Source organism: Microcaecilia unicolor, chromosome 3 (assembly GCF_901765095.1).
Source record: "Microcaecilia unicolor chromosome 3, aMicUni1.1, whole genome shotgun sequence".
Taxonomy (NCBI): domain Eukaryota; kingdom Metazoa; phylum Chordata; class Amphibia; order Gymnophiona; family Siphonopidae; genus Microcaecilia; species Microcaecilia unicolor.
The window spans coordinates 136,499,737-136,526,755 of NC_044033.1; the positions used below are offsets into that span (position 1 = coordinate 136,499,737).

Here is a 27,019-nt window from a genome sequence, read left to right on the forward strand (position 1 = left end):
TTTTCTTCTTCACAATTAAAGATTCTCTTTCTCATTCTATGCTTTACAATAAAATGTGTGGCCTCTAGGACTTTCACTGGGAAGGTATTCCATTCATGTTTTACTTGATAGGTCTTTTTATACGGTCTGTGCCAGAGCCGGTGGTGGGAGACAGGGATAGTGCTGGGCAGACTTATACGGTCTGTGCCAGAGCCGGTGGTGGGAGGCGGGGATAGTGCGGGGCAGACTTATACGGTCTGTGCCAGAGCCAGTGGTGGGAGGCGGGACTGGAGGTTGGGAGGCAGGGATAGTGCTGGGCAGACTTATACGGTCTGTGCCAGAGCCGGTGGTGTGAGGCGGGGATAGTGCGGGGCAGACTTATACGGTCTGTGCCAGAGCCAGTGGTGGGAGGCGGGACTGGAGGTTGGGAGGCAGGGATAGTGCTGGGCAGACTTATACGGTCTGTGCCAGAGCCGGTGGTGTGAGGTGGGGATAGTGCGGGGCAGACTTATACGGTCTGTGCCAGAGCCAGTGGTGGGAGGCGGAACTGGAGGTTGGGAGGCAGGGATAGTGCTGGGCAGACTTATACAGTCTGTGCCAGAGCCGGTGGTGGGAGGCGGGGATAGTGCTGGGCAGACTTATACGTTCTGTGCCAGAGCCGGTGGTGGGAGACGGGGATAGTGCTGGGCAGACTTATACGGTCTGTGCCAGAGCCGGTGGTGGGAGGTTGGGATAGTACTGGGCAGACTTATACGGTCTGTGCCAGAGTCGGTGGTTGGGAGGCGGGGCTGGTGGTTGGGAGGCGGGGATAGTGCTGGGCAGACTTATACAGTCTGTGCCCTGAAGAGCATAGGTACAAATCAAAGTAGGGTATACAAAAAAAGTAGCACACATGAGTTGTCTTGTTGGGCAGACTGGATGGACCGTGCAGGACTTTTTCTGCCATCATCTACTATGTTACTATGTGAAGATATATTCCCTTGTGATCCTCTTGAGTTTTTGAGCCTCATACTACGGTTCGTTTTTCTAGAGTTTCCCCTTCCACTGAAGATGCTTGTTGTGTTTTGTGACTCACCTTGGAAAAGGCATGAGCTAAAAGCATAAACAAATAAATAAATACATAAATACAGAGGGCCCAATATTTAGTACTAATTAACTGTCCAGGAACAGCTCCTGGTCAGTTAATTAGCGCTTAGCTGGCTAAGTGCTAACATTCAGCGTGATACAGCCGGCTATCCGCAAATATTCAAGCACTGGCCTGCTTAGTTTAGAAGGCAAATCAGACCACATAAGTAGCAGTCCTATCTTATCCCACTATTAACTTAATTGGCCAGCGCTGAATATTCACATAGCCAAAAAAAGTGTCTTGCATCCAAAAATAAATCAATATACAAGTACAATCAGCATTAGCAAACCTCACCATTAATCAAAGGATGCAAACACCATTCACTGCATATAACATCCAAATGATCGCAAATATGTAAAGAATTTCCAAGAACAAAACAGTAGTGTTTTAAATAGGCAGAAACACTGCCTTCATACTGATTAATTTTTGGAAGCAAGAATTTCTCACAACCCTTAAAAAGAAGTCCTTATACAGAAACATGAAACCTAGCAGTAGTACCAAAAGACTACCACTAGGGGTTGTTGGCCCCATTTAGATGACAATACTAGAAAGGGTAGGAGTGGCAGAGGATCACTTCTGCCCTGTCCACTAGAGCCCAAGGATTTTATACAGGTAAGCCTGGGGGCCTTCAGGAAGATAGGGGGCAGGGTCTTTGGGTGGGTTTATGGCCTGGGGAGGGGGGAGGCCTTCCAGTGTGTTTGGGAACTTACAGAAGAGGGGTTCAACAATAGGAGGAGCTTTCAGATTTGGGGAAGTTCTGGTCAGGGAGGCTTGATTTTGGGGGGGGGACCGCTATAGGGAGTTTCTGCATGGGAGGGTGCTCTAGCCTCAACTATTTAGTATGGTTGCCAGCCCCTTTAAGATATGCCTGGGAGCATGAGGCCTGATGCTTCCAATCTGCAATACAGTGGCTTCTGGTGGGCTCTCGGTATTCACTGCAAGCTGCCTTATAGAATTTATATACAAATGAGCTGTTTTATATGCAATTGCATGTTTTGCATCTCATTACTATGTACCATGAGGTAACCTAATTAATCTTGTGTTAGGGCACTGCATGCAACTTTAGGACCCTTTAACAAACTTTAAGAGGCAAATAATGAGTTTCAATGCTCTAAAACAGCTTGATAACTACCCTCCCTTAATCTCTATAGCGCTTCTTTTGTGGAAGAATGTCAAAAGGCAAATCCTGTATTCACATTGCTCTCATTCTCTCATTATTCTTTCAGCACTATTGGTCAGAGGTATCTGACATATTTATGATAGAACTATGTTGATCCTGATCCTGTAATCTGCTGGATTCAAGATGATTAATGATCCTTTTCTCCAGCAATGAGGTCAAACTAATGGACCTGTACTTACCAACCTACTTCCTACTCTCACTTTAGTTGACAATATTCAAAACAATTTAAAGAAGTTAAGCAGTGATTTATGTAGAACAAATTGCCATGACACCCCCCCCCCCCCCGTACTAATTCACACAGTAACTGCTAGCATTGGCAGGGGATGCGAAAGACATGGAGAATGGGTGGGTTGTGAGCATGGGCAGTAAATTATGATGCACTGTCACCACTGCACATAGCAGCGGAGCACTTACCACTTCCTTAAGCAATCTGTCAATGCATTTACCAAGTGGTAAATTTATTTATTTATTTGTTGCATTTGTATCCCACATTTTCCCACCTATTTGCAGGCTCAATGTGGCTTACATTGTGCAGGAGTGGCGATCGCCGTTTCCGGGTTGAGAAATACAAAGTGATATTGCATTACAGTTCATAAATTATAAGGTAAATTACAAAAGTAGCTTTGCATTAAAGTTCATAAATTATAGAGTAGATTATAGATTAAATGTCTGCCCTATGTGGTAACTGCAAGGCAGATGATGGCCAAACCCACAATAGTTGCCAGGCAGCTTTGCAGTTTCCAACTGTTATTTTCTTATCCACTTTATGACCAATATTGAGTGCTATTTAACTGGCCAGGAATGGGTCCTGGCCAGTTAAATAGTGCTTAAAGGGCTATTTGCGAATATTCAGCGGGAGATAGCCGGTTATCTCCCACTGAATATTCACGGTCAGCTCTTAGAGGATAACCATCTACATCGCAAGATATAGCCAGCCATCTGCTAATATTCAGCAAATCACCAACTAAGTTTGGCGGCGCAGGCCTCTTTGACCAGTTTCAACTTAACTGGCCAGAACTGAATATAGACTTGGCCGGTTACCTTGAAACTACCAGATATTCAATACTGGTCACTGGAAACGCCCCGGCATTGAGTATCTAGGCATAGGAACGACCGTGGGAGTCAGCCTAGCTAACTCCCGCGGTCTGAATATCGGCTCCTTTCAGTTTTGATGGAACCATGCTATATAAAGAATAGCACTCCATATAAGGAAACATGACCCCTAGTGGTAGTACTAGGTACCATTGGGTCTTGCTATTGCTCAAATGCCCGCTGTACCACCAGAGCTTGACCGAGGGGGGGGGGGGATATTAGGGGATTGGAAAGCCATGGTATAGTATATATATCACAAGCCGCAGTATAGTATTTAAATAGTAAAGAGCTGCTTTACGTGCATTTTCATGTTTTGCATTTCATTAATATGTAACCCCGCGGTGATTTAAATATCAACCAGGCTGGGTTGAGAACGTCGAGGACTGTGTTAGGGTTTGTTGCCCTTTAAGTCGCATTAAGAGGCAAATAGCGAAGATTACAACTTTCCCACTCAGAGTTATAGATGTGTATTTCTTGACTTTCTACAATTAGGATTTAGATGTTTATGCATGTCTAAAACCCGTATAGTGCTTCTCAAATAAGCACCTTATTATTAGACCGTGTTAGCGATACTAATGCATAGCCATAAATAAAGCCAGCCTATAATTACATATCTGTATGTGACAGAGCTTTGACAAGCTTACTGTATTTTATTGAGGCAATTTCAGTAAAAGTATTAAAATTCAAATTCCTGGTTTCTAGCAACTGGCATACAGTTAAATAAGCATATCATGACCTGCCAGTAACCTAATAGGCATAACAACATAATGAACATAATAATTAGCAGAGGCTACCTACAACATTTGCTGAAAATTTTAGGGGCCCTTTTACTAAACCGCGTAGGCGTCTACATATGCCCAACATGCATCAATTTGGAATTACCGCCCAGCTACCACGTGGCCAGGGGTGGTAATTTCATTTTTTATGCGCGCCCACTATGTGCGCCAGAATATAATTTTATTTTCTGGCGTGCGGCGCTAACTGGGCACGTAGACCATTACCGCCCGGTTAATGCGTGAGACCTTACCGCTAAGTCAATGGGTGGCAGTGAGGTCTCAGACCAAAAATGGACACGCACCAATTTTCATTTTGCCGCAAGTCCATTTTCGGCCAAAATTTTAAAAAGGCATTTTTTACAGGTGCACTGAAAAATGAATCTGCGCGCATCCAAAACACATGCTTACACTAGTGCAGGCCATTGTTCAGAGCACCTTAGTAAACAGTCCCCTTATTATGGCAAACTATACTATACTATACTATACAACACATTTTATATTCTGCGTTATTTCAATTAGATTCAATGTGGATTACATCACAAAAGAGCCTTTAGTTGGAGAATTACAGTCCATAACAAACTTCTACAGAACACTAGAAATAAAAATGAATCAAAAACATATAAAATTTTATTTTAAAAACTTCCAAAGGTTATAGCACTAATTTATGACAGAGAATAGATACGTTTTTAAAGCTTTCCTTTAGGAAATAAGTTCAGGATACATAACTCAAATTGTTGAACTATAAGCCAAACAATTGCCCTTTTCATTTAGGATGCATAACGCTTGACATTCCTGACCACAACACAAATTTCATAGGTATGTAGATGATGACACGAAATGCTGGCACAGCTTACCTGCTCAAATGCTGCAGAGCCATGGGATAGATGTCATCAAAGCATACTTACAGCTTCTGTAGCTGAGAAAGCAGAGAAAATAAAAAGAAATGAAACAAAGAATATATAAAGTTTTAATCTTATTGGTAGACAGGACTTGTCAAAGCTCGAAAATCATTTGTCTGCCAAACCCTGAAATACCGGTTGCCTGGGATGCAAAAAAAATCAACTGAGAGTAGATTCACATAACAATGCAGCCACTCCTCAAAAGGTCTCTGAATCAATTAAACTATATGTCATACACTACACTACATAAATCCACAGTGTTGGTAGCATTCAGGTCATGAATCCTAAAATAGTATTGACCAATTTTAAGGTTTGACAAGTCTTGAACAAGAAAATTGTGTATTTACAGCCATGGAAGCTTCCTGACTGAGTCAGAAATCACTAGCCTATATAGTAGGGATATGCACTCTTTGGTACCCATTCAGTTCATTTGGGTGCCTTAAAAATGTTAGTGCAGCAAAATCAATTGTATGTGCATTAAACTATGAAACAAGGGGTCTAGCTCAGTTCCCACCGGACAGTTCCCACTGAACCAATTCCCACCATACCAGGGAGGACAATTCCCACCCATAGCCCAAAAAATACAAAACACACTAGCCAGCTCATTTTCGAAAGTGATCGCCGGCCATCTTCCGACACAAATCGGAAGATGGCCGGCGATCTCCTGAAACCGGCCAAAACGGTATAATCGAAAGCCAATTTTGGCCGGCTTCAACTGCTTTCCGTCGCGGAGCCGGCAAAATTTCAAGGGGGCGTGTTGGTAGGGTAGTGAAGGCGGGACAGGGGCAGAGCGGGGGCGTGGTCATGAGATGGACGGCTTCGCACGATAATGGAAAAAAAAAGCCAGGCTTGACGAGCATTTCGCAGGCTTTACTTGCTCCCTTTTTTTTCTTGACCAAACTTCAAAAAGGAGCCCCAACTGACCAATTGACCATTGGAGGGAATCAGGGATGACCTCCCCTTACTCCCCCCAGTGGTCACCAATCCCCTCCCACTCAAAAAAACAAACAAACTCCAAGTGCTTGTCAGGGATGTCCTAAATCAAAACTACTTTTGCTTGTTTTTTTCAGTAGCACCAGTGGGGTTGGAATTGGCCACCTCTGAATTACAAAACCGGTACTCTAACCACTTGGCCACAACTACACTTACCTGAATATCCCTCCCTTTTGATTATGCCCCTTCAGGTCTCTCTCAGCCAATCACAGACAGGGGTCTCTCTCACCCAATCACAGCACATTTAGCTGTCTGTGAGTGACTGAGAGAGACCCCTGTCTGTGATTGGCTGAGAGAGACCTGAAGGGGCATAATCAAAAGGGAGTAACACCCACACAAGTGGAGCTGTGGCCAAGTGGTTAGAGCACTGGTCTTGTAATCCAGTGGTGGCTGGTTCAAATCCCACTGGTACTACTGAAAAAGCCAAGCAAAAAAAGTTTAGATTTAGGACATCCCTGACCAGCACTCAGATTTTTTTCCAACTTTTTTGAAGCCGGCCATCTGTAAACCCGGCGATCTCAACATTTGACCTAAATGTTGAGATTTAGCCGGTCCCAACCGTATTATCGAAAGAAAAGATGGCTGGCCATCTTTTTCGATAATACGGTTGGCACTGCCCCTTTGCAGAGCCGGCCCCGAAGATGGCTGGCCATATAGATGCCATATAGATGGCCGGCGCCATTTGATTATGCCCCTCTAGGACAACTAATCTCCCTCCCTTTTCTCTTTCAGATCATTTTGGGGGGGGGGGGGCATTACCCCATCACACCCCCCAACATTATCTTTTACACATCTCTTTCCCCTTCCAGACATGCAGTTTGTGTATGGGGGGGAGGCAATGCTCCCCACACCCCAAACTAGGTTTCAACCTAATTCATGTTTAACACAGGATCTAAATGTCATAAATAAAAAAATAAATAGATAGATAAGTACAAACTGCAGTTCATGTGGGGTGACAATGCCCCCCCCCCCACACCCCCAAACTAGGTTTCAACCTAATTCAGCCTCTCAAAATGACAGACTGATTATGATTTATAACAAATTACCTATGAAAAGTTATTCCATTATTATATGTCTTCTGTGCACATCTATATGCTGCTTTAACCTCTGTGTTCCAGACACCGTTAAAAAAAAAAAAGCACCGTCAGGACTTATGGGACCTGATACAAGAAAGAAGATATGGTTGGTAAAAAAAAAGGCTAGGGAGGGTGGGAAATGACTGGGGGGGGGGGGGGGGGGGGGGGGGGGGGAGGGGGGATAGTCCTTGGTGGGAATTGTCCCAGAGGGAATTGGTGGGTGGGAACCAGGGGCGTAGCCAGACCTCAGCAGGAGGGGGTCCAGAGCCTGAGGTGGGGGTGTGTGGCACATTTTAGCATTTGTGTTCCAGATGCCGTTAAAAAAAAAGCACCACCAGGACTTATGGGACCTGATGAAAGAAGATATGGTTGGTAAAAAAAAAAAAGGATAGGGAGGGTGGGAAATGACTGGGAGGGGGAGGGGGAAGAGTCCTTGGTGGGAATTGTCTCCCTTAAGTGGGAATTGTCCCAGTGGGAATTGTCTCAGAGGGAATTGGTGGGTGGGAACCAGGGGCGTAGCCAGACCTCGGCGGGAGGGGGTCCAGAGCCCGAGGTGGGGTGGGCACATTTTAGCCCGCCTCCCCCAGCCGCCAACCCCACCACCACTTTCGACCCCCACCGCCAATGACAACCCTCCCCCGCTAACTTCAACCCTCCCCATGAACCCTCCCCTGCTGCCGCAAGGTATCTTTGCTGGCGGGGGTCCTCAACCCCCACCAGCTGAAGTCTTCTTCAGCGCCAGTCCCCGGCTCATTCGCTGATCTGTTTCTGTGAGTCCTGAGTCCCGACTGACGTCCTGCATGCACGTAATGTGCAGGGCATGCATGCAGGACGTCAGGACTCACAGAAACAGATCAGCGAATGTGCCGGAGACCGGCGCTGAAGAGGACTTCGGCTGGCGGGGCTTGGGGACCCCCCGCCAGCAAAGGTACCTGGCAGCAGCGGGGGAGGGTTGGCGGAGGCAAGGGGGGGGTCGAAAGTGGCGGGGGAGGATCGAAAGTAGAGGGGGCCAGGGCTAAATCTGTGAGGGCCCATGCCCCCATGGCTCCACCTAGCTACGCCCCTAGTGGGAACTGTCCGGTGAGAACTGTCCAGGTGTGAACTCGCCTGATACCGAATCCAGTTGCATACAATCACTGTGCACATGTGAAATGCTCTAATGTGCATAAAAAGCAGTGCTTTTCTTGTGCCGGTACACGCCAGTACGGCATACCGGCACCTTTTTTTTAGGTTCCCTCCCCGACCCAGTCCCCACCTGCCCCTACCAGCTCCATACCACCAGACAACCCTCTTCTCCTCCGCCCGGCACCTGACCCAGCCTTTAAAAAAATTTATGAAGCGGCAGAGCGGTGCCTCGCGTCTGCGACCGTGTAAAAGAAGAAAAATTGCCTCTCATCGGACGGCTGACCTTCCCTCACTCACTGTGTCCCGCCCTTGCGGCAATAGGAAGTTACATCAGAGGGCGGGACACCATGAGTGAGGGAAGGCCGTCCGTCCGATGAGAGGCGATTTTTCTTCTTTTACACGGTCGCAGACGCGAGGCACCGCTCCACCGCTTCATACATTTTTTTAAAGGCTGGGTCAGGTGCCGGGCAGAGGAGAAGAGGGTCGTCTGGCGGTACAGAGCTGGTAGGCAGGTGGGGACTGGGTCGGGGAGGGGGGCTAAGATGGGTATTGGTGGCTGGAGGGAGGGGAGCAGGGGAATGAGGAGAGTCGCTGGACATGGGTGGAGGGCAGGGGAGGGGGACAGGAGGGTCACTGGAGATGGGTAGATGGCAGGGAGAAGAGAGAATCACTGGACATGGGTGAATGGCAGGGGTGACAGAGGGGGTTGCTGGACATGGGTGGATGGCAGGGGGGACAGAGGGGGTTGCTGGACATGGGTGAATGGCAGGGGAGGGCAGGGGTGACAGGAGGGTTGCTGGACATGGGTGGATGGCAGGGGGAAGAGAGAATCGCTGGACATGGGTGGATGGCAGGGGGGACAAGGAGGTTGCTGGACATGGGTGGATGGCAGGGGAGAGCAGGGGGGCAGGAGGGTCGCTGGACATGGGTGGATGGCAGGGGGAAGAGAGAATTGCTGGACATGGGTGGATGGCAGGGGGGACAAGGAGGTTGCTGGAGATGGGTGGATGGCAGGGGAGAGCAGGGGGGCAGGAGGGTCACTGGACATGGGTGGATGGCAGGGGGAAGAGAGTATCGCTGGACATGGGTGGATGGCAGGGGGGACAGGGGGTTGCTGGACATGGGTGGATGGCAGGGGGGGCAGGGGAGTTGCTGGACATGGGTGGAAGGAAGGGGGACGGGGGGTTGCTGGACATGGGTGGATGGCAGGGGGACAGGGGGTTGCTGGACATGGGTGGATGGCAGGGGAGGGCAGGGGGACAGGAGGGTCGCTGGACATGGGTGGATGGCAGGGGGAAGAGAGAATCGCTGGACATGGGTGGATGGCAAGGGGGACAGGGGGGTTGCTGGACATGGGTGGATGCCAGGGGGGCAGGGGGGTTGCTGGTCATGGGTGGATAGTGGGGGGGCAGAGGAGGGTTGCTGGACATAGGTGGATGGAGGAGAGGGAACGGAGAGAGAAGAAATGCTGGACATGGGTGGATGGATGGGAGGGCAGGGGGAGAGGAGTGTTGCTGGACATGGGTGGATGGAGGGGAGAGGAGGGCAGGGGGCAGAGGAGGGTTGCTGGACATGGGTGGATGAAGAAATGAAGAAGAAAGGCGGAAAGTAAAGAAATAAATTGAAAGGAAGCCCTGGAAACGGAGTTAAGAGGACAGATAGCAGCAGAATCAGATACTCAGCCAGCATGATCAGAAAAACAAAGTCACCAGACAACAAAGGTAGAAAAAATCATTTTATTTTCATTTTAGTGTCTGGAATATGTCCAGTTTGAGAATTTACATCTGCTGTCGTATTTTGCACTGGGTATACTGGAGCTGTAACAGCTTACAGAAATTATTTATAATGAAAAAAAATCACGTTATTTTTTCTCCTATACTAGTATAATATTTTCAATGATGTCTGTTTATACGCGCTATGGCTGGTATAAGGGGTGTGGCTAATGTGGGTGTGGCTATAATAGGGGTGGAGTCACCTGTGACTCCACCCACAATGAGTACCTGCACCTTTTTTTCTACAAAAAAAAGCACCGATAAAAAGTGACTACAATAAATATGAAGCATACTGAAGAAATACTCAAAATTGGAGGGGTGGGGGGAGCGGAAGGCAAATCAAGTGAAAAATGTACCAACAATTTTTGTTTATGCAAATCCTTACTACATAGCTTCCTGCCTATACTTTCATTTCTGAAGAGTCTATTCAGCTGCTACTGTCTCTTTTCTGTAGTCTGTGCTCTGAATTCCATACTTGTTCCTGATTGTCTGTGCCCTTGCTTGGACAGTCTTTCCTATGGTACTGACTCTTTCTTGCCTGCTGCTCCATGGACATATTTTTATTCCATTGCAATTATTTTTAACTCACCCAATCCTCTTGGGTTGAAAGTGGCTTAACAAAAAAGAAACCAACTCAATAAATTGAGGATTACAGATATATATGAAACAAGAGTTTAAAGCCTGGTCTTGACTGACACTGCATTGGACTGTTTACATTTTCTCTGTAAGCACTCTGTTGATTGTTTACACCTTAGTTGTAAACTTTATTGGTTTCTATTCATCACTAAGTGAGTGGAGGTGGATGTTCCTTAAAACATAAATGTGATAAATGACCTGATAGTTTCTATCTATAATATTATAAAGTTAGCTTGATCTCTCATTTGTGTAGCAGGGGGTTTTCAGTCACTCAGGTTTATAGGATATCCACAATGAATATGAAGGAGACAGATTTGCTAGATTGGAGATATGCATGCAAAGTTATCTCATGCATATTCATTATGGATAGCCTAAACACCCTACTGGCTGAGTGTGTCCTGAGGACTGGGTTGGAGACCCCTGCCTCTGTAGGAATGCTGACGTCACTCCCAGATAAGTTTGAACAGGAGAAAATATGGGCCCACAATTCAAAAGAGGTTATTCAGGCAGGAGGGGCTCCTGCTTGGTTAAACCATGCTGAGAGGTCTAGGATGGGATCTTTAGTAGCACTGAAGTGGGCAGTGCCATTGAATATTTTCTATGACCACCATGGCACTGTTTGGGCAATGCCAGGGAAGTCTGGGGGCAGAGTCCAGTGATATTCAATGTCGGTGCTGTATAACTAACTGAGCAAGTAGGACCACTTAAACAGAAGTCCTAACTTTGCTTGATTTAGGTATATTGGTTTGGCACTGACAATCAGCTGTGCCCAGATATTCAATGTCACTTTTTAAAAAATGCTCACTGCTGCCAGCTGAATACTGACTGGAATATTTATAGGGTGTTTATTTATGTATTTATTAGGATTTATTTACCGCCTTTTTGAAGGAATTCATTCAAGGTGGTGTACAGTAAGAGTAGATCAAACATGAGCAATAGGCAATTACAGCAGCAAAAATATTCAAATAACAATACAAAGTATGGCATAGTATACTACTTAAAGTTGGGGAAAAGACCTCAGACGCCTGTGCTTTTTTTTAAAGCTGCTATGTGGTGCAGCAATTACAACACAGTACTGGCTTTGATGATAGGTCCAAAAATACCCAACAGCCCCATTTTTTTATAATTATATAGTGATGCATGAAAAATCATTTCACATTTAGACAATGTGGGGGAAAAACAAAATTTAACTTATCTTTTGAGCAACAGTGCACGGCAGTAGCGAAACGTCCCAACAGGGACCCCTTGTTCAGTCCACGAGTAATCTTTTGAAGTTGACATTCCATATGGGTGTGCGCATGTGTCGGCGTTTCTTTATAAGCAGCCGGCATGTTTAGTTCCTCGGTGGCCATAACGCACAGCCGAAGATATTGAGGTATAATGAATTCTGCTCCTCTGCCTTGATTTTCTATGTAAGACTGGGATGGCTATTTTTCATTTCTTCTTTTGTTTTTCAACAGCATTTGAACATCAAAGGCTGCACAGAGTCCCCTGAAGAAGCCTTTTAGTGAAACAGGTCCCCGTTGGGACGTTTCGCTACTGCCGTGCACTGTTGCTCAAAAGATAACTTGAATTTTGTTTTTCCCCCACATTGTTGTCTAAATGCGAAATGATTTTTCATGCATCACTATATAATTATAAAACATTGGGGCTGTTGGGTATTTTTGGACCTATAATCGAAGCCAGTACTGTGTTGTAATTGCTGCACCACATAACAGCTTTAAAAAAAGCACAGGCATCTGAGGTCTTTTTCCCAACTTTATATAATATTATATGTGTTTATAGTGTTAGCCACAGTCAATTTCTTTTCCCACTTGTTTTGCTTGGACTGTACTAGTTGTTTTGTCAGTAGGCTTCCAGTGTTTCTGATACTATAGACTACTACTACTACTACTTAGCATTCCTATAGCGCTGCCAGGGTTACGCAGCGCTGTACAAGTTTAAACATGGAGAAGGACAGTCCCTGCTCAAGAGAGCTTACAATCTAAAGGTAAAAACTATGTAGTCAGTGTAGGTATCAGGAATGGGAAGGTGGTTAGGCGCCAAAAGCAAGGGAGAAGAGATGGGCCTTGAGTAAGGACTTGAAAATGGGCAGGGAGGGCGCATGGCGTATGGGCTCAGGAAGTCTGTTCCAGGCATAAGGTGATGCGAGGCAGAAGGGGCGGAGTCTGGAGTTAGCGGTGGTGGAGAAGGGTACAGAAAGGAGTGATTTGTCCTGAGAGCGGAGGTTACAGGTGGGAACATACGGGGAGAGGAGGGTAGAGAGGTAATGGGGGGCTGCAGATTGAGTGCACTTGAAGGTCAATAGGAGAAGCTTGAACTGTATACGGTAGCGGATCAGGAGCCAGTGAAGCGACTTGAGGAGAGGGGTGATATGAGAGTATCGGTTCACGCGGTAGATAAGACGTGCGGCGGAATTTTGGACAGATTGAAGGGGGGATAGGTGGGTAAGCGGGAGGCCAGCGAGGAGAAGGTTGCAATAGTCAAGACGAGAGGTAACGAGCGAGTGGACGAGGGTTCGAGTGGTCTGTTCAGAGAGGAATGGGCGAATTTTGCTATTATTATAGAGGAAGAAGCGACAGGTCTTAGCTGTCTGCTGGATATGGGCAGAGAAGGAGAGGGAGGAGTAAAAAATGACTCCGAGATTGCGGGCTGAAGAGACGGGGAGGATGAGGGCGTTGTCAACAGAGACAGAAAGTGGTGGAAGAGGAGAAGAGGGTTTGGGTGGAAAGACAAGGAGCTCAGTCTTTGCCATGTTCAGTTTCAGATGCCGGTTGGACATCCAGGCAGCGATGTCTGAAAGGCAGGCCGAAACTTTGGCCTGGGTTTCAACTGTGATGTTGGGAGTGGAGAGGTAAAGCTGGGTGTCATCAGCATAGAGATGGTACTGGAAACCATGTGATGAGATCAACGAGCCCAGGGAAGAGGTGTATATCGCGAAAAGAAGCGGTCCAAGGACAGATCCTTGAGGGACCCCAACAGAGAGCGGGACAGGGGTGGAAGAAGAGCCATTAGAAAATACTCTGAAGGTGCATTGGGAAAGATATGAGGAGAACCAGGAGAGGACAGAGCCCTGGAAAACAAATGAGGACAGTGTGTCAAGAAGTAGATTATGATTGACGGTGTCAAAGGCGGCAGATAGGTCGAGGAGGATGAGGATGGAATAGTGACCTTTGGATTTGGCAAGGAACAGGTCATTGCAGACTTTAGAGAGTGCTGTTTCTGTTGAGTGTAGTGGGCGAAAGCCGGATTGAAGCGGGTCGAGGATGGCCTGAGAGGAGAGAAAGTCAAGGCAGCGGCTGTGGACAGCATGTTCAAGTAATTTGGAGAGGAAGGGTAGAAGAGAGATGGGGCGGTAGTTGGAGGGACAGGTGGGGTCAAGTGATGGTTATAGAGGGGCATAATAGAACATCGCCGACCAAATAGATCGCCGGCGATCTATGTTGGCGGCGGCGCTACAGCTGGCCGGAACCGTATTATCGAAAAAGATGGCCGGCCATCTTTTTTTTTTCGATAATACGGTTTAGCCCGGCCAAATGCCTTGGAGTTCGCCGGGTTTGAGATGGCCGGGTTTGTTTTTCAGTGATAAAGGAAAAAAATGCTGGCCATCTCCAACCTGGCGAAATCCAAGGCATTTGGTCGTGGGAGGAGCCAGCATTTGTAGCGCACTGGTCCCCCTGACATGCCAGGACACCAGCTGGGCACCCTAGGGGTCAGTGCGTTGGACTTCAGAAAAACCTTCCACATGCATAGCTCCCTTACTTTGGGTGCTGAGCCCCCCCAACCCCCTTCCCCAAAACCCACTACCCACAAATGTACAACACTACCAAAGCTCTTAGGGGTGAAGGGGGCAACTACATGTGGGTACAGTGGGTTTTGGAGGGCTTCCATTACCAGCACAAGTGTTACAGGTAGGGGGGGATGAGCCTGGGTCCGCCTGCCTTAAGTGTACTGCGGTACCCACTAAACGTGCTCCAGGGATCTGCATACATGCAGGCCTCTAGGACTTGTTGCTGTTGTATAACCTTGGCACACCAGTTGACACCTGAAGACTAATCTCTTTGAAAAAGTCCTTTATTTTGAATAAGCACGTTTACTCACAGTTAACTGCGGATCAGAGGTTGTGCCCCACTGGCAGAGTCTCCCTGGTACTGAGATCAGCAGTAGGTCCGAGCTGGCAGAATGGTGTACAATGCCCTCTTTCAGCCACATTCAAGGTAATAACGTTCTCTAATGTGGGTAAAACTGGCTTACAAAAATGGCCACTACCTCATGGACTACCAGAAACAAAACAGGGCACACTCTGACCCAGTTAGCAGGGGGGAAAAGCACCATGGGAGTACAGGCCAGTAATCTACACCCACCACAATGCATTGCTGATGTGACTCTGCAGGGCACCTAACAGAAAAGGTGTCACACTCACCAGAGAGCCACATCGCAACCAGGGAAAGGCTGTCGGAGGATACAACACATTCTGCTGTCATGGAGGTAGGTACGGCATTTGAGGCTGGCATACAGGCTGGCAAAAAAGGTTTTTAGTTTTATTTTTTTAGTATGGGAGGGGGTTGGTGACCACTGGGGGAGTATGGGGAGGTCATCCCTCATTCCCTCTAGTGGTCATCTGGTCATTTGGTGTACCTTTTTGAGGCTTGGTCATGAAAATAAAAAGGACCAAGTAAACCCGGCGATATACTGCTTATCGCCGTTTTTTTTCCATTATCGCCAAAAGCCGGCCATCTGGTAGCCACGCCCATGCCCGCCCATGCCCACCCATGCCCCGCCTTCGCTTCGCCACCGACACGCCCCTTTGAACTTTGGCCGGCGACACGACGGGAAAGCGGTGATGTTGCCAAAAAAGCGGCTTTTGATTATACCGATATGGCCGCTTTTCTGAGATCGCCGGCCATCTCCCGATTTATGTCAGGAAATGGCCGGTGATCACTGTCGAAAATGAGCTGGATAGTATACTACTTATAATGTCAACACAAAACGTGATTGATAGTGAAGGGTAAAGCAAAGATGTAACGTATAGATAGGGAAAAGAGTAAGAAGATTTAGAAAGTAAAGTAAAGAAAGTTGCACATGAGGTCAGAGAGATGATTAAATATTATCTCAGTTAGGGTAGGAGTGGATAAACATGTCCTGCTACAGTATATGCACCCTGAGTCACTCCTTGTATGTGTGTGTGAGTGAGACTAAGAAGTTAGTTACTTCTTCCATTAAAGGTCTGGTTGAAAAGCCAAGCTTTCACCTGCTTCCTGAAGTAGAGATAGTCTTGTGTTAAGTGGAGCCTTTCAGGCAGTGCATTCCAGAGTGTGGGGACTATTCGAGAAGGCTCGCTTATGGGTATCACATCGTATAATATCTTTTGGAGAGGGTGTGGTTGTGTGCAGAACTTAAGTCATGCTATATAGAATCTGGGGATAGTTTTTTCAGTATTGCATCACTGCCGGATAATTGCATTGGTTTCCTGTCAAGGATCACATCACATTTAAAATCTGCTCCCTAGTACACAAAATTCTCTATGGTGAAGTCCCTGACTACATGATTGACCTAATCAGCCTGCCACCGAGGAATGCATTAAGACTATCCCGTTCATATCTTAACCTTCATTATCCAACCTGCAACGGGCTTAAGTATAAGTCCACATATGCTTCATCCTTCTCCTTCATCAGCAAACAATTATGGAATTCCTTGCCAAAAGCTATAAAAACCATTCACAACCATCTAAATTTCAGAAAATCTCTAATGACTTTGTTATTTGGAAAAGCTTACCCCAAGGACTCAACATGTGTCTCCACTACTTGATTCATAACAATATAATGACAATTTTGGACACATCCATCCTTCCCTTCTCTCCCCTGATTTCCCTGTTCCTTTCGTTTCTTCCCCATCCTCTCCTTTATTTCTTATGTAGGTTTCATGATGTATTAGCTTAATTTACTGCATTGGCATCCGCCTTTGCAGTGTGATGTAAGCCACATTGGGCCTGACACAGTTGGGAAAATGTGGGGTATAAATGAGATAATAAATGAATGAATAAATAAATAAATAAATACATAAATAAACTAAGATCTGTTGTTGATCTATGCCTTTTTGGAAGCAGGTTAAGACATTTTTATTTAATCAGGCCAATGATGTTTGTTGGGTTCACAGCATATTTATGTGGAATGTTATACTTTTGTGTTATGAATGCTTTTATATAAGATTTATATCATATTGTTTTGTCTGTGTGTGTCATTTGTGTTTGGAGCTGAGCAGAATCCTCAGGTGTAAATAAAAAAAATGAGGGGGTGGGGGTACAATTTTCACAGATCAGTTTTATGCAGATATAGGTCTGTTTACCCACATCACCATATTTTAAAGTTGTTCTGAGAGAGAAACCAAAGAAACCACTTGAAATCAACTCTAAATACAGCTTTAGTATATGTGTATTTTCAAAGCATTTAGGGCCCCTTTTACTAAGTTGCGGTAAGCCCAACGCGGGTTTACCACTCGTTAAACAGCAAGTACCACCGGGCTATTGCAGCAGCTCGGCAGTACTTCCCACTCCTAGCGTGCCGTCATATCCTGAGCTACAAAAATATATTTACTTTTGTAGCACCGGAATGTACCCAGCGGTAATTGGGCAGTGCCGCACGATGTTCAGTTACTGCTGGGTTAGCGCAAGAGCCCTTACCGCCACCTCAATGGCTGGTGGTTAAGGGCTTCTCCCCCCCCCCCCCAAAATGGCCACACAGTGAGTGCTTTACTTGCCGCATGGCCATTTTCTGCAGGAAAGAAATGCCAGCGCAGGTCCCCTTTTGCCACAGCTTGGTAAAAGGGGCCCTTAGACTTACAAAGTTCCATAGTAACCTATGGAACTTTGTAAGTCTAAGTGCTTTGAAAATGAGCTTACTAGACTATAAATCATTGTTTATAGGCATCTATTTTTCACACAGAAAATGTACACCAGGTAAATGGAAATGACAATGAAACTAGTGAACCTAAGATTATATAGGTCTTGTGTTAATTACATGTGTAACAACCTTGTATTACACTCTTATCCACACTACGGTTGATATTTAGTAGGACAGTCAACATATAAAGTTAATTTTATGAGGATTTTTAGCCAGGCTATACATTTAGGCCTGGTTGCTGATAATGTCAATGTGTCTTTAAATGAAACTTTTAGCCATCCCTGCAATGCTCCAAATCCTGCCCCATTTGAAAAGAAACAACTTTGGCAATGTATATGGCCAGAGGTTACCTGTAGTGAATCAGCAAAGCATTTTGGGGGGAAAAACAACAACAACTTATGCAGTCAGTACACAGTGGGCGGCATAACTGCCCTTCAATATCAGATCCACTTTTTCATCATTCAAGCATGAATATATTTGATTCTTTTGGAAAAACATTTCCTTGAAAAAGAAATGAGTTGTCTTGAAATACATCTTGCTTTGGAAGGAACTGCCAGAATCTTAAAATAGTATTCTTAATTAGATTAGCGAATGGAGCATACTTTACACTGCAAATCAGTCTATTATCGTTGACTCTATCTATATGTGCAACAGAATGGAACCTGTCAAACAGAAGCCAAAATTTTCCGTTCATTAGTTTATGACAAATCCTTGGGTATGTTTTCTCCCTGAACTAAAGGGCTGTCTATCTAGAAAAGAAATCTCAAATCTACTTAAAGTGACCTGTAAACCTCAGATTAGAATTAATCCCATTTATCCTTATAGAAAATGTCAAAAGTTCCTGTTCTCTAACCCCTCCATACACAAAATATGTCTTCAGTAAGCTGTCTTCAAATATTTATCATCTGACAAACAAAAAAAAGAAAAAAATCAATTGAATATAAGTAAATCTCTTCAAAAGCCCATGATACTGATATATGGGAGCTTTTGACAGTTACCATTCTATAGGGTAACCTGTCATACATTTTTGAGACTGCAAGGAACAAGTGTCAGATATGCATGATAGAATCATCCAAAAGGGATGTATTATGAATGCAGTTAAGCTAGCATGTAAATGTGCTCTGTATATGAGAGAAATGTCCTCTTACACCAAATACACAGAGCGTGTGAAAATAGCCTGGCTTTTATAAGAGGAGTTAATAAATAAGATGAATTCAATTCAATTCAATTTCTTCTACCCACAATTTCCCCAGAGTTGTATGCGGTTTACAGGAAATAAACTGGGCATTCCCAGGAACTACAAATTTACACCCCCCCCCCCCCCCCCCGTTTACTAAGCTGCTGGACAATGCCAACACAGCCAATTCAAAGTGAATGGGCTGTGTCGGCATTAGTGTACGGCAGTCAATAGTGTGGCTAGATAATTAGGGAGGATAATTACAATAAGAATAATCCATTTTTATCTAATTCGTATTTTGAGAATATAAAAGCTTTAAGAATTTTACAAAATACAACCCAGCTGATATTCAGAGCTATTTAACCAGCCAGGAACAGCTCTTTGCTGGTTAAATACACTAATATTCAGGACAAGATAGCCTGTTATCTCCACTGAATATCAGCGCTTAGTGGCTAGGCGCTACCTGGCTATGTTGCACAACTTAGCCAGCTAAGCCTGAATATTCAGCACTGAGGAGTCCTTTTACTAAGCTATGGGAAAAAGGACCCTGAGGTAGCGGCAGGGGCCGTTTTTCCCCTGCACCAGGGCCCTTTTTTACCACAGCAGGTAAAAAGCCCCCCAAAATGGCCATGAAGTAAGATAACCCTTACTGTGTGGCCATGCAGCAGGGATTACTCACTGCCACTCATTGAGGTGGCGGTAAGACTCCCAGTAACCCAGCAGCATGCGGCAATTGCCGATTACTGCCTGGTTGGAATGGCGCTACAGAAAAAAATTCTCTCTGGAGCGCCAGAAATGGCATGTGCTCCATCCGGAACAACCACCGGTGGCCACATTGGGCAGGCGGTAGTTCAGATTTAGGGCCAGATGCACTAAACCTAACAAGCCAGGAACATGGTTTTTAAACCAGTTCTAGCCAGTCTAGCAAGCAAGTAGTAAAACAAGACATGCACAAAAGAGTTCTCCGAGCCATTTTCCTGTCACGGTAGCAGCTAGCGAAAATGGAATGCAAATGATCTAAAAGCAAATTATAATGAGCTAATTAGTATTATAATGTGCATGCAAGGCAGATGCACAGCCGTTTTCTGACCCCATGCACAAAAGCAGTTCCTACCTTTACCATGGAAAACCTAACGGGAGGTCTGCACCTCTCATTAATAACTGGCTGGGACTGCTGTGAGCTGTTGCTGGTGCAAGAAGCATAACAGGCACTTCTGTGGCAATTTATTGGAGGCTGTAGACATTACACACATCTTGTCTGCATGTATGAAGCCGTCTTTGGTGTGCAGCAGTGGGAGAGACAGCGGGACTCTGGAAAGAGAGAGAACTGCAAAGATCTGAAGGAGACCCAGGTTTCTCTCAGCCAATCACAGCGTATTTACTTAACAGCAGTGACAGCTAAACGCGCTGTGATTGGCAGGCACTTCTTTTTAGCGTTATGCTTCTTGTATTAAAAAAAAAAGCAGAAGTGCCTGCCAATCACAGCACGTTTAGCTGTCACCGGTGTCAGCTAAACGTGCTGTGATTGGCTGAGAGAGAGACCTGGGTCTCCATCGGATCGTTTAGTTCTCTCTCTTTCCAGGGTCCCGCTCTCTCCCTTTGCTGCACAATGCCAAAGACGGCAATTTATTGGAGGTTGTAGACGGCTATTATACACGCAGCTTGTCTGCGTTGATGAAGCCATCTTTGGCATACGCAGAACAGCCACACATAAAGCTTGGCTGCTCTGCGCATGCTCAGCAGGCCGACTGGCTTTCGCCCTAGGAAGGAAATCACATGCAAATGAGCTAACAGCGAGCAGATCATTTGCATGCGATTTCCTTCATGAATGCCCATTTTTTTCCGAATCGCTAAGGGATCGGTAAGGGAAGGGCTTTTTCCGAGGAGTTAGTGCAGCTGGCCCTTAGTGTGCAGTAAGCCTGCATTGGGCTTACCACCGCTTTGTAAAAGACTCTCTAATCTGGCTATGTTGAGTGGTTAAGACAAGTTGATTAAATAGCAGGCCTATCTTTAACCGCTATTAGTTTAACTGGCCAACACTGAATATTCGGTTAGCCAGTTAAGTTGCCAAGGCCAAAACTAAAATCGGATATTCAATCCCAGTCCATTGAATATCAGGGGTCAGCGCCAGTGGCTGCACCTGATCACACTCCCTGCCACCGGCTGAACATTAGGGGGATTGTAATTAACCATTGTCCTATTTTGACTGGCAATTGATTCCACCACTTAATAGCTTGGTATTGGAAGGTGGCTGAAAACACACAAATGTTTAATTGTTTCTGAATCTAAGCCTAGCATCAAAATGGTAAAATCCAGCCTTATTTAGTAACCTCCATTTATAATACATACTATGGTATTCTCTGCGCTGTTGTTGGTTTGTCAGCTGCAGAATTTGTCACATTAATCAAAGAAACAATACACGCTTAATTTTATATTCTTATTTGTCCTCCCACAAAGTATCCGCAGAAATTTATGCTTGCTTTTTGGATGGATATTATAGGAAAAAGGGCACTCATAATATTGATTATTCAAAGTGAACACACATTTACCTCTCTCAGCCTAACTGTATCCCAGGAATTCCACCTGGGTAAAAGTCCTTGCATTACTGTTATGCATGCTAATCTCCCCTCCCCCCTCCCATGAGAGGAGCACTAGCTTCCTATATCCTGCTGTATCTCCTACAAACTCCTCCTATAAACTTTGAAGGTACATCAGACCAGCACTCCCCTCTATCTAGAACATAACATACGAATAGACATACTGGGTCAGACCAATGGTCCATCTAGCCCAGTATCCTATTTCCAACAGTGGCCAATCCAGGTCACAAGTACCAGGCAGAAAGCCAAACAGTGGCAACATTCCATATCTATCTTAATAGCAGACTATGGACATTTCCTCCAGAAACTTGTCCAAACCCTTTAGAAATGATAAGTAGTAAGTAGTAGTAGTATCTATTTGTTGAGTGAAAAAATATTTCCTCTGATTTGTTTTAAAAGTATTTCCATTTAACTTCCTTGAGTGTCCCCTAGTTTTTCTACTTTTAGAATGAGTAAAAAATTAATTCACTTCTTCCCATTCTACACCTCTTGGGATTTTGTAGACCTCGATCATATCTCCCCTCATCTGTCTCTTTTCCAAGCTGAAGGTCCCTAACCTCTTTAGCCTTTCCTCATATGAGAGGAGTTCCATTCCCTTTATCATTTTGGTTGTTCTTCTTTGAAAATTTTCAAATTCCGCTGTATCTTTTTTGAAATACGGTGACCAGAACTGAACGCAATACTCAAGGTTAGGTTGCACCATGAAGTGAGAAAGAGGCATTATAGTATTTTTGGTTTTATTCACCATCCCTTTCCTAATAATTCCTAGTGTCCTGTTTGCTTTTTTGGCCACTGCTGCACACTGAGCAGAAGATTTCAGCATATTATCTACAACGACACCTAGATCTTTTTCTTGGGTGCTGACCATCAAGATCATAATTTGGTTGGTTAAAGCAATAATGATTTTGGCATAAGGGACAGTACAGGAGCAAGAAGAAAAATTAAGCTATGGGGCAGTCAGGAAGATATGTATCCTAATCAATTATAACAGTGGTGATGGCAGCCAAAAACGGAAGCATAGATACAGAATCAGGTGCAAATCCTTTATTCATGACTGACTTGATAAAGCCGTGTTTTGGCATGATGCTTGTGTTAGGGACAGGGGCGTAGCCAGACTTCGGCGGGAGGGGGGTCCAGAGCCTGAGATGAGAGGGCACATTTTAGCCCCCTCCCCCGGCGCCGCCAACCCCCCCTGCCATTTTTGACCCCTCCTCCCCCGCCGCCACCGTTGGCTACCTTTGCTGGTGGGGGACCCCAACCCCTGCCAGCCGAGGTCCTCTTCTTCCGGCGAAAGGCTTCATTCTGTTTTTGTGAGTCTGACGTCCTGCACGTTTGTACATGCAAATGTTAGTGTGTACTTTATAGAACTTCCCTTTTACAATGCTGAAGTAAGCATCCGGTTCTGTCTTTGTTCTACTACCCTGCCTCTGAGAGTGACACCTGCTCCTTCCTTCTCCTGCCTCTGGGAATAGCTCCAAACCACTAGGGGGCCCTCTGGCCTGTATCTACTCTGTTTTCTCCTTATTTCCCATTGCCGTTTTGCTCTTGAGCGGATGAAGGGTGGGTTGTTTGCACTACAGCCTCCAACCCTTTTCCTATTGCTGTCTTCTATACTGTCCCAAGCATGTTTGAATTATACCATGGTACTAGTTACCACCACTTCTGGTGGTAGGTTATTTCATTCTCTAAAACCTTCCTCCATCTAACTTCATCAAAAGATCCCTTGTTTTTGAAATTCCTTTAATACTACTGCCATCTTTCCTTAAACATTCAGCTATAAAAATTGCTGGATTTCCATCAAAACATTTCTTTAGGTTTATCATTGGCTTTCAACCAGAATTTTTATTTTAAAAAAGGGAATGACTTAAATTCAACAAGTATTCATTTCAGCAAAATATCCCCCACACTGTGGCTGTTTATTACATCACTGTGGACTAGTAGCAATATTAAAGTCTTTTGAATCAAAGTTTTACTGCTTTACATTTCTTACTGGGCTCAAAAAAGACCGATGATGTTGCTGTTACAAAATGGGATTTTGTTGAGAAAGATAATGAACTGTGCTACGTTTTACAGATTTATTTCATGGCAGAAATATATTTAAATCTGTTGGGAACTAACATTTCCTCTTTATCTTCACCAAATACAATAAGCTGCTGAATTATGAGAAGGAAATGGAGTTTACGCTTTTATATAGTCTGTGACTGAAAGTACCTATTTGATACATACCTCTAGTTGGTTTATCCCTGGGGTGGGTACATAATCAATTTATAGTGCCTATGGCCCAATTTACTCTCCTCCTCTCTCAACTTTAACTGATTGCACACAGACTTTAAAAGGTTTCCCTCCAAGTAGAGAGCTTATTCTAGTGAATATCAAAAAGAACTAGACACAGCAGAACTATAAATGGCAAAAAAGGATCAATGGAGATTGTGCTGGCTTTAAGATTAAAAAAAGAAAAAGGATCCAAGATGGTGTTTTGACCCGACGTATGTGCAGTCTCCACTTGTGCTTGTGGAAGTTTTCCTTTCTCTTCTGAATCATAGAGGTCGCCCAGCTGTCGTAGCCTCTCACCAGCCTGCCAGGTGGATGGCTGGAATGCTTGACTCCTTTTTGCAGAGAGCTGGAGTGTCATTGGGTTCAGAGAGCTGCCCGCTTGCAGTGACCATGGTGAGTGGAGACCCCGGTTCCTCGCTAAGACATGATATCACCTTGAGCCCTGACCACAGAAAATCTCCACCACAGGCACAAAGCGCCAATTTGGCACTGATGGCATCTCCTCTTCCACTACCAGGGAGTGTTGTGGTGTTGGATCAACCTGAGGCAGCTATACATCCAGCGATGGACTCACGAGTCCTGGCTTCTCTGGACTCCCAGTCGGCTGCTGTGAGTCCATCTTGTCCTGCAGGTAAATCTTTGGCTGCAGTTGGTGAGCAGGGGATTTCTTCTTTGGTTCAGCAGGTATCTTTTCCACAATTTCCTTCTTTTTTTGACTGAAAAACCAGATGAAGTAACCCTGTAGAGGGCATCTATTTTAAAGGGGATTAAGGGAAAAGCCTCTGAATTTAACCCAACATCCAACCCAAGTAGTCATTTAGTAATAACAAGGGTTGAGAAAACTTCTGCTGGGAAATCCTTTAGTTTCAAAATGAAAAGATGCTAAAAGATCAACAGAATCAGCTCGGGATCCATACAGCATGTGAAAGTCAAAAGAGTAACTTAGCTTTCAAGTGCAGGTACAAAGCAACAAGTGGGTCATTGGTCAAACACACCAACTTTGGCCAAAGTTTCGTTAGTAACGCTGTATCAAGGCGTGAGTAAGCATAAAGGTTCACAATATGAGCATGCTTCCTGCTTATCCCTCATAAGTTGTGGTACAACTGTATGCTATGTTACGTCTGTAGCCTGTTATCAATTATGTCCTGACCTTTCAAGCCAGGATAGACATGCCCTACACATGAATAAATCCTGCGAGGACGTCCTCAGGAAAACTTGGGCGCCCCTTTCGATTATGCCCCTCATATGCCCCTCATAATCTGCTCATTGGCTTTTTTGAATATAAAGCCTATTTTATTAGGTATCTGTGGAGGAATAGCTTAATGGTTAGAGCAATAGGCTAGAACCGGGTTCAATTCCCACTGTGGCTCTTTGTGGCCATGGGCAAGTCACTTAACCCTCCATTGCCTCAGGTACAAAATCTTAAACTGTGAGCCCATCGGGGGCAGAGAAAGAACCTGCATATAATAAATGCAAACTACTTTGGCTGTACCATAGAAAGGCAGTATATGTGACCTCTTACCTTATTTTAAGCCATATACAATGGGTTAAACATCTGTAGTAGTTGATTGGTTAATCAAAATAATGGTTCAAGCTTTATTTTTTGTTCTTATTGCATCAACCACAGTACACAATCTGTCACACATACATGAGATTGCAGATGGTTTTTCCTTATAACAACTCTTAAATGACATCTTGTAGATTGACAACTACTCTTTTTATAGAGAACCAATTATGTTTAAAATATTTTTACGAGATAGTTAAATCTCCAGAACAAACATATAAAATATACATGTTAAATTATTAAATCCCATTTGCTCCCATGCTTACCTGATATTTCCTGGTCTTTAGTCCTGCATTGAAGAGAATCAAGTGCTATCTTCCAACTCCTTCGAGTTTGTTTTCTGTGAAGAAAATGTTATAAAAATGAGTGTACAAAACAGTTTAGTCTATGGATCTGCATTGGTCTATGACTGCTAGTAATACATTAGTTTAAAAAATAATGATCTACAATCTTTAGTTTAAAAATCTGAACTTTTAAACTAAAGATATTTAAAAATATATGACATTGGTATAAAATATATAGAGGAATTAAAAATTAATATAAAAAAGATATAGTGGCATTGGAAGAGGTACAAAAAGGTGACTAAAATAATTAAAAGAGTGGAATGACTCTCATATGAGGAAAGGCTAAAGAACTTAGGTTTCTTAAGCTTGGAGAAGAGATAGCTGAATGGGAAATATGACAGAGGTCAGTATAATCCTGAGTGGAGTGGAAAAGGTAAACACAAATAAATTGTTTCTTTTTCAAAAAGTACAAAGACTAGGGAGCACTCCATGCAATTTAACATAGCATATTTAAAACAAATAGAAAACATTTTTTCACTCAACATATAGCTAAGATCTGAAACTCATTGCCAAAGCAAATGGTAAAAGCAGTTAATGTAGCTGTGTATAAAAAAGGGTTGGACACATTCCTGGAGGTAGTCCAAAACTGTTATTAAGGTAGACTTAGGGAAAGCCACTACTTATCCCTGGGGGTAAGTAGCATGGGATCTTGCTACTTTATGGGATTCTGCAAGGTGCTTGTGACCTGGACTGGCCACTGTTGGAAAAAAAACAAAACAAAAGGGATAGATGGACCTATGTTCTGACCCAGTAGGGAACCTCAAATACTGTGTACAATTCTGGTCACTGCATCTCAAAAAAGATAGTGGAATTAGAAAAGGTGCAGAGAAGGGCGATGAATATGATAAAGAGGATGGGATGACTTCTCTATGAGAAAAGACTAAAGTGGCTAGGGCTCTTCAGCTTGGAGAAAAAATGGCTGAGGGGAGATATGATAGAGGTCTACAAAATAATGAGTGTAGTGGAACAGGTAGACATGAATTGATTGTTTACTCTTTCCAAAAATACTAGGACTAGGAGGCACACAATGAAGCTACAAAGTAGTACATTTAAAACAAATTGGGGAAAATATTTATTCACTCAACATGTAATTAAACTCTGGAATTAGTTGCCAGAGAATGTGGTAAAAGCAGTTGGCTTAGCGGGGTTTAAAAATGGTGCCAGTGTCCCCTAGCAGTAGTCTCAAGGTACTAGTGCTAGGGGTCGTGTTTCCATATAAGGGCATCAAGAAGATGCTGGCAAGGCAAGAAAACCTGGGGATCATTCTTGTTCAGACCGAAGTTTGGTACACTCCTGAGTTGCATGCGCCAATCAACGTCAATAACTGGACACTAACAACCAATTATTGATGTTTATTGGCAAAAATTAGGATTTGTGCACACATATGGCTATGTGCTATTCTATAACGCTGAGTGTCCAACTCCCATCGCATGTCTCTCAAAAGGGGATGTGGACATGGGAGTGGAACGGGCATATCAGGGGCATTCCTAAAAGTTAGGCACAGTGTTAT

The 27,019-nt window shown here is 44.5% G+C and overlaps 1 protein-coding gene across 3 annotated transcripts in view; it reads right to left on the reverse strand.

The window, feature by feature from the left end:
- CHRM3 (cholinergic receptor muscarinic 3) overlaps positions 1–27,019 on the reverse strand; it is an 819,103-nt gene that overhangs the window by 151,446 nt on the left and 640,638 nt on the right. For 2 of the 3 annotated variants that reach the window (XM_030196388.1, XM_030196387.1), the window contains 2 exons: positions 25,432–25,505; positions 5,008–5,069 (listed from right to left, as the gene is read on the reverse strand). In XM_030196388.1, coding sequence (XP_030052248.1) covers positions 5,008–5,030 — 23 coding nt within the window. In that variant the 5' untranslated portion in view covers positions 5,031–5,069; positions 25,432–25,505. Of the gene's footprint in view, positions 1–5,007; positions 5,074–25,431; positions 25,506–27,019 lie in introns of those variants that run through there. The other variant, XM_030196390.1, reaches the window with a different exon arrangement.